The following is a 7,908-nucleotide window of genomic DNA, read 5'->3' as shown; positions in this document are numbered from 1 at the left end:
TCACTGGTATCACAGGAGTCACTGATGTGACTGGAGACGTAACTGGCATCACAGGAGTAACTGGTATCACTGATGTGACTGGAGACGTAACTGGAATTACTGGTATCACTGATGTAACTGGTATCACTGGAGTAACTGGCATCACTGATGTGACTGGAGACGTAACTGGCATCACTGGAATCACTGATGTGACTGGAGACGTAACTGGTATAACTGGTATCACTGGAGTAACTGGCATCACTGATGTGACTGGAGACGTTACTGGTATCACTGGAGTAACCGACATCACTGGTCCTACACAGGGACCCACCGGACTGCCCACTACAACGCCATGTGTGTGCCCCGAGTCCCCCTGCTGTCTGGAAGATGGGCAGGTGCAGATTGAGTTCAGGCTGCCCATTGAGAAGGTGCTCGACCTTTTGAAGCAAGAAATCGAGAGTTAAATTTTGAATGTATAGACGTGTTTAAAGCTAGAAGCCATCCGACATCAGTTGACGCACCGCACCTTGTGACGACACAACGGCATATCATACCACCCAATTTCAAATCCACCCAACGAAACTAGCACCATTTCAAATCTACAGCACAATCCACCCAACGAAACTAGCGCCATTTCACAACAATCCACCCAACGAAAGCACCATTTCAAATCTACAGCACAATCCACCCAACGAAACTAGCACCATTTCACATCTACAGAACAATCTACGAAACTAGCTCAGCGGAGAACAGACGTCGGAATGCCAAAGTCTGCCAACCGAGTATGTCGAAAACCGGCAAATACGGATGGAGATTTCGGAGGAGACCGTCGACTTCGAGACCGACAGACGTCGACTCTACTCGCCCCCGCAGGCACAGTGGACAGACCCCACATACAACCAGGAACTTGTGGATGCCACACAGCCCCACATTGAGTCTTTCAACACATTCATCGACCACTACCTGCCTGAAATCCCCAAACATCTTGACAGCTGCTGGATCGACCCATACTACGAGGATGCTTATGCGTTGGACCCTTGCTACACGTCGCCAGAATGTAAGTAGATATCAAGTTTCGTTCTTTATGATGCTGCAGATCTGCAAATCTCAGTCAGCGACCTGGAGCTCGGTAGCCCTGTCCGACAGGATGCGGAGGGCGTTGACAAGCGCATGTTCCCCTGGTACTGCCGGAATGCCCACTGCACTTATGGCGCTCCGCTGTACGTCACTTTCTTAATGCACAATCAGGTGAAGGGCAGAAGCAAGAAACTCCGCCTCATGGTCGGCACCATGCCAGTGATGGTCCGGTCGAAACGGTGTCACCTGTCTGGGTTGCAACCCCTAGAGATGGCACGCGCAGCCGCTGAGGACGTCAACGAAGTGGGTGGGTACTTCGTAATCAACGGCAACGAACGCTGCATTCGCTTCGTTATCCAGCAACGGACGAACTACCCCATTGCCATCCGCAAACCTAGGCTCAGGGACAGAGATTTGTTCTTCACAGAGTACGCAGTGCTCATGCGGTGCATGCGTACTGACGGCACTTCGACCAATAACATTGCCTTCTTTACGGAAGACGAGCAGTGCTGCTATCGGGTGCTTCTCAACCGAGCGGAGTACATGTGTCCTTTTTGGGTACTGCTGAGGGCTCTGATGCCGACTCTGCAGATGGAACAGCTGAAGCAGAAGTTGTTCGGGATGGAGTTATTGGGCAAGAATGGCGCCGAACGGACCACGAAATTGGAATTCCTCTGGCAAGCCTTCGTAGACCAGGAAGCCATGTTTACGGAAGTAGACAAGTACGAAGACCGGCATCTAGCGGCATTGGGGAAGTTTTTCTATGACGGCTTGACTAACAAGCTCAAGCCCGGAGCCACCTTCGAGGATGCTGGCCGAATGGTAATCAACCGATACGTGCTGGTTCACACCGACAACTGGAACGACAAGTTCGAGACGCTTCTGCTCATGTACCGCAAGCTGCTGGCTTTGGTGCATGGTGATATCCCTCCCGAGAACGTAGACTCCTTCGCCTACCAAGAGCTTATCGGACCCGGACAAATGTTTGCCAGCATTCTGAAGGAGGCGTTGTATCAGGCCTTAGTCAGCGTCAAGATGAGCTACAATTATGAGTTCTTCGTGGCCAAACAGACAGGCGAGAATCCAGTAACTCTCATACAGTCGGAAACGCTGTTCGAGAAGATTCTCATGCGGGCTCAAGGCGACGTAGCGCATCGGATAAACTACTTCATGGCGACTGGCAACGTACAAACCTACACTTTGGATCTGCAGCAGCTATCGGGGTGGACGGTAATGGCCGATCGACTCAACATTCACCGCTTCCTTGCCCATTTTAGGGCCGTTCACCGCGGGCAGTTCTTTGCGCAAATGCGAACTACGGAAGTGCGGAAGCTGCTAGGAGAGACCTGGGGCTTTCTCTGCCCCGTCCACACGCCCGATGGTGGCCCTTGCGGCCTGCTGTTACACATGAGTCAAAGCTGCGTACCTGTGATGGAGAGCGACGGTTTCGCTGGTCGAGCTGCGCTGAAGGTGTTCTTTCACAAGCGAAACGTTGCCATCAACCTTAGTGGACGAACCATGACACCTCCCGTCAGCCTGCCCAACTCGGTGCCGGTAGTTGTGGACGGCGTCCCCATATGCCATGTACCGAGGCGAGAGTTCGACTACTGGGTGAAGCTCATTCGACAGACAAAGATGACAGGGGCGGAAGGACTACCGGTCCATATGGAGATTGCCGCGTTCAAGAAGGGCTGCGGGGCGTTTGAGGGCATCTTCCTGTTCTGCGGGAACGGTCGGTGTGTTAGACCTGTCCGTCACCTTCAGTCTGGTCAACGAGAGTGGATTGGGCCTCTGGCTCAACCCTGGATGAACATCGCCTGTCTTCCATCGGAGGTTGCGCAGGCGGATCGACTCCTTCCTGTGCAGGCGAAGCTAGTTGAACGTTACACAAACAGAGGTCCGGGAGAGGACCCTCCGATACCCGAAGATTTTCATGAACAGCTGACTGACCTCCGTCATCAGCGAGAAGAAGAAGAGAAGAGGCTTATTCGCACGCAGAAGCTACGCGCGTCAGGCACCATGCCCGTTAGCCCCCAGGGCGATGCAAACGGCCTTCCCCCCAGCGGGCTTACAGGCCAGGCCTTCCGATCTATTTTAGGCGACTTGACGGAGATGGTACCCTTGAAATACACCCACCTTGAGATGCAGCCTACTTCTATGCTCTCCATCACTTCCACTCTGACACCCTTCTCCAATCACAACCAAAGCCCCAGAAACATGTACCAATGCCAAATGCTCAAGCAAACCATGGGTACCCCCTTTCACAACGTTCCTATGCGAACGGACAACAAGAGCTACAGACTACTTTTTCCCCAGAGGCCAATCGTACGCACCAGCGACTACAGAAAGTACGACTTTGACGAGTACGCTTCGGGTACCAACGCTATTGTGGCGGTTATCGCGTACACGGGTTACGATATGGAAGACGCAATGATCCTGAACAAGTCCAGCGTGGAGAGAGGATTCTGCAATGCGGTGGTTTACAAGCAGAAGCTGGTCGACGCCTACCCTGCTTCCGCAAAATTCAAAGACGCCCGAAACTACAGTTTCGGCAACCGCGGCCCCACAGGGCAGCCCCTCGAAAAGGGTCTGGACGTCGATGGCTTCGCGCCCATAGGCACCTATCTAACCGTGGGGTCTCCTCTCTACCGAACAGTCAACGTGGGCCAGACGGGTGCCGACGGACGCCCCGTAAGCAGCGTCACTTACTACAAAGACTCCGAGCCTGCCTACGTAGAAAAGATCAACCTTATCAGCCCCGTTGAGGTCGACCCGAAGGTCCGCAGAATGCGAGGTGGCCCCAGCGGCATGCGAGCAAGCATTAAGCTGCGGTGCGTCCGAAACCCTATTGTAGGTGACAAATTCGCGAGTCGCGCAGGGCAGAAAGGCATTTGCTCCATGCTCATGCCCCATGAGGACATGCCTTTTACCGGCAGTGGCATCGTGCCCGACCTGGTGTTCAACCCGCACGGATTCCCTAGCCGAATGACCGTGGGTATGCTCGTGGAATCCATGGCTGGCAAAGTCTCCCTGCTAGAGGGCCGGTACAGCGACTGCAGTCCCTTCCGAGACTTTCCCTTGCGACCTGAAACGGGCGTGAAGTGGACTGATGAAGGCGGCTACAAGGGCTGGGTACAACGAGGAGGCCGGTACATGACTCCTGACGAGAAGCAACAACACAAAAGGGACCCTGCAATCGACTATTTCGGCAAAGAATTGCTGTCCCGTGGCTATCAGTACTATGGTTACGAGCCTATGCATTCTGGATTTTTCGGGGGCGAGATGACAGCTCACATCTTCGTTGGGTCTATTTACTACCAGCGCCTGAGGCACATGGTCAGTGACAAATGGCAAGTACGGTCTACGGGCCCTATTGACTCGCTCACACACCAGCCAATAAAGGGCCGTAAGCGCGGAGGCGGCATCCGTTTTGGCGAGATGGAGCGTGACTCGATGTTGGCCCATGGCTGCTCCGCCATCCTTCAGGACCGGTTAATGCACGTAGGCACATATGTTCATGTGATTCTCATTTCTTCCAGTGTTCTGATGAGCACAAGGGGTTTGTCTGCCCCACCTGCGGCAGTTTACTCTCTCCCGCGCTCAGTCAGGGCAAGGGTCGTCGCGTAGGTGGCCGTACGCCCGTCCCTCACTGCCGCGTTTGCGACATCCCAGCCAGGCTGGTGTCTATCCCCTACGTGTTCCGGTACGTCTGTAATGAGCTCGCAGCTATGAACGTTACCATCCGACTGCAACTGAGCCAGCGAGATCTGCCTGTGAAGTGAGTTGACAGATCAGCCTGACTCCATAATTCAAATTTTTCGTTGTCGCCCATGCATGTCTGTCCTCTTCCATCAGAGATAGGCAGATCAGCCTGACTCCATAATTCAAATTTTTCGTTGTCGCCCATGCATGTCTGTCCTCTTCCATCAGAGATAGGCATCATTCGTAAAGTCTACCCCACACTCGTTCCCGTTTTTCTTGAGCCGCGTGCGGACGGTCCCCTCGCAAGCGTCGGGTGCGATAAGCTCCTAGTTCCCCCGGACATGACTCTGGGAGAATTCATCCATCTACTTGGGGCGGAAATCAGAGAAGCATATCCTACTCTGACAATTCCTCCCACTGATGGATATTTTTCGCTAAGCCATCTGCTCGGGCGTCGTAATGATTTTGCAGTTTCTATCAAACATCGCAAGAAATGCTCTTGGCGAGAGAGTATGGGTTCCATCTGCAATGACCTGCCCAAGTACCGTCCCCTGAGAATCGAGTACGGGTAGTTTCGTTTCGTGTTTCGTTGTTGGAATCGTTTGGGTAATTTCGTTTCATGTATCGTTGTTGATCATTTGGGTAATACCGTTTCATGTATCGTTGTTGATCGTTTGGGTTATTTCGTTTCACGTTTCGTTGTTGGAATCGTTTGGGTTATTTCGTTTCGCGTGTTTCGTTGTTGGAATTGTTAAACGCTATCGGAATCGTTAAACGAGTTAAGACAGGCACAAAAATGGCGGAAGAATCTCCACAGCAGCGCTCCTGAGACCCGTGGCCTCTTTGATAGCTTGTTGTTCAGCAACTGCATATGAATTGCACACAAGTCGTGAGAGGTTCTGGGGCAACGCGCAGCGACGGATGTCGAGCTTGTTGCCCTGCACCTCTAGGGTACGTAGGCTGCTTGGCAAGTCGTTATCGACGAAGACGGCGCCGAAGGCAGGTCCCAACACGAGCTTACGGAGTCCTTGCGGCAGCACGCCAGAGAGCTTCCGATTGTATCGACTGGAAAGGACAAGGACACGGAGGGAGGGCGGAAGTACGCCGGGTGCGATGGGCTGGTTGAAACTCGTAACAAAAAACAGTTCACGAAGGCCCATCGGTAACGGTGGCAACGGAGAATTGAACGTGACGCCCAAACATAGGTGCTCCAGGGCTGGTGGCAGATGCAGAGGGCCATCATAGCAGGAGAGCTTTAGGCGCTTAAGGCCTGGAGGTAGGCATGGGAACGTCCCCTCGTTCTGACCTAGGGAGAAGTCCTGCAGGGTCTCGGGCAGGCCATCCACGGGCCCCTTGGCTTTTTGGATGACCAGAGAGATCAGCCCTCGGGGAAGAGTGCTCGTTACCAGACGATCAGCGATGAGATGCCTAATCACTAGGTGCTCAATGTTGGTGTTCTCAAGGCACACGTTGTCCTCTGAGAAGTAGTCCAGCGCCTTCAGCGTTAAGGACCGAAGACTGCTTGGAAGCCACTCAGAGCTCACTGGATGTCGCCATTGGTAGCCAAGGACGAGATCTTCAAGGTGTGGCAAGTCCGGATTGGTCAAACTGAAGGAGAAAGCTGGCCCGAAAACCAACCGCCTCAGACCCCTGGGCAACCCGAAGTTAACCGGCTGGTCGTACATAGATCCGAGCTCCAATATTTCCAGGGACGCCGGTAGGTATTCCAGCGTCGAGGAGAAGCAGTGCCCAGTGGTGAGCTTTCTTAGCGCTTGAGGCAGAGACCCTGGGAGAAAGTTCCGGTTGTACATGTAACCCAGCCTTAATTCTCGTAGCGACGCGGGAAGCCAGCCTGGCTCGAGCGCATCATTCCAGAAGGACGGTAGGTGGAGTACTTCTAGTCGCGGTGAGAGCGTTGGAGGCATGCGAAGCGACTGGGACTTGGAGACAGAATCGGAGAGGAACTTAATAACGCGTAGGGAGGAGGGCAAGGTATCGAAATTGTGCGTGTACGCCGGACCTACCTCCAATTCCTGGAGGCAGGGTGGCAGTATAACTGGACGAGTCACGCGGCGACCTATACGCAGTGAGATTGCCTCTTTTGGGCAAAAAATGGGTATGTCGGAGTCTTCGTCACACACGAGCCATACCTTCTCAACGTTGGAAGCGTTGAGAATCCCACTGGAGCTTGTGAGATCTGCAGCGGCATTGGACAAGGGTGTAACCTTGGAGGCGGATGACAAAAACAAATTCTTGACTCGACATCTCTGTTCTGGTTTCATGAGTTGAAACACAGAGCTAGTGACGGATCGTGATATTGGCACACGGTCCATAAGACGTCGAAGGGCTCGGTTAATCTGAGGCAAAGTCGAATACACACAGCTGTGCTGCTGGGACGCCACCTGGAAATGATAAAACCACTCTGAAAAGGTGCCCTACCTGTCGGAAGCGAGGGTAGGGCGAAGCGAAGTCGAGTACGAGGCTGAGGGCGAGAGGACTCAGCTGGTCCAGCATAAACGCGTAATAATAGTCGCTGTCACCGTTCAAACGCAGCCAACACGTCACATAGCCGCTTCAAGAGTGCAGAGGCTTGAGTCTGCAGCAGTGCGTTCGCCTCGAGGGTCTCACGCAGCTCGGTTGCGGTTCTGTCGATTTCGTCTTGGCAGTGGGCGATGTCTGCCTCGAGTACCTCTGTTGGCTTCAGTTCAACCACCGCCTGTGCTTTACGGTCCATTGCTCTCATCAGGGCCGCCTTCTCCGCCATCGCAGCCACTTCACGTTCCAGGTCGTCTAACGTCTGCCTGGCTGGGTCCTCGTCTGCGAAAGTCGCCCTATCCTCCAACTCCGTCTCCATGGATCGCAGAGATTTTAACTCTCTTAGGACGGCACCCATCAGAGCTGGACACATGTCTAGTAGGGCCTTCCGGAATTCTTGGACTACAGAGGGCGGCTGATGCCTCAATACATCGCGTAGCGCGTCGGACGGCACTTTACTGAGCCCCCCTGAGCAACTATGCTTATCAATTGTGACCGTAGAGCCTTTGGTCAGCAGGCGGAATGGTCGGAAAAGCGACCGCTTCAAACGCCGTACGCCAACCACCAACGCTCTTGTCTCGGTGCCTGGGTACTGCTGCTGCCTTTCCCATCCTT

The 7,908-nt window shown here is 53.7% G+C and overlaps 4 protein-coding genes across 6 annotated transcripts; 2 read left to right on the top strand and 2 right to left on the bottom strand.

The window, feature by feature from the left end:
- Positions 1–15: 15 nt before the first annotated feature.
- On the top strand, positions 16–443 carry KVP18_004847 (uncharacterized protein; the record flags this gene model as incomplete). Its single annotated transcript, XM_067957860.1, has 1 exon — positions 16–443. A coding segment is annotated over one exon (428 nt), but the record flags the coding sequence as incomplete, so codon positions are not given.
- Positions 444–786: 343 nt separating this feature from the next.
- On the top strand, positions 787–4,838 carry KVP18_004848 (uncharacterized protein; the record flags this gene model as incomplete). Of its 2 annotated transcripts, XM_067957861.1 has the most annotated exon segments (4): positions 787–1,036; positions 1,076–2,142; positions 2,158–4,557; positions 4,596–4,838. In XM_067957861.1, 4 exon segments carry the CDS (start codon positions 787–789, stop codon positions 4,836–4,838), a joined length of 3,960 nt encoding a protein of 1,319 aa, XP_067813882.1.
- Positions 4,839–5,537: 699 nt separating this feature from the next.
- Positions 5,538–7,272, bottom strand: KVP18_004846 (uncharacterized protein; the record flags this gene model as incomplete). Its single annotated transcript, XM_067957859.1, has 2 exons — positions 5,538–7,160; positions 7,198–7,272. 2 exons carry the CDS (start codon positions 7,270–7,272, stop codon positions 5,538–5,540), a joined length of 1,698 nt encoding a protein of 565 aa, XP_067813880.1.
- A 22-nt stretch (positions 7,273–7,294) lies between these two features.
- KVP18_004845 (uncharacterized protein) lies at positions 7,295–7,891 on the bottom strand (the record flags this gene model as incomplete). 2 transcript variants are annotated; one of them, XM_067957857.1, is made up of 1 exon in its annotated part: positions 7,295–7,891. In XM_067957857.1, a coding segment is annotated over one exon (597 nt), but the record flags the coding sequence as incomplete, so codon positions are not given. The 2 variants fall into 2 exon arrangements, with proteins under 2 accessions (XP_067813878.1, XP_067813879.1); XM_067957858.1 differs by having other exon boundaries at positions 7,295–7,666.
- Positions 7,892–7,908: the final 17 nt, after the last annotated feature.

Source organism: the organism of the source record quoted next (genome assembly GCF_019968955.1).
Source record: "MAG: Porospora cf. gigantea A chromosome Unknown PgA_NODE_1094_length_7908_cov_334.02, whole genome shotgun sequence".
NCBI lineage: Eukaryota > Apicomplexa > Conoidasida > Eugregarinorida > Porosporidae > Porospora > Porospora cf. gigantea A.
This window is presented reverse-complemented; position numbering and strand designations above follow the sequence as displayed.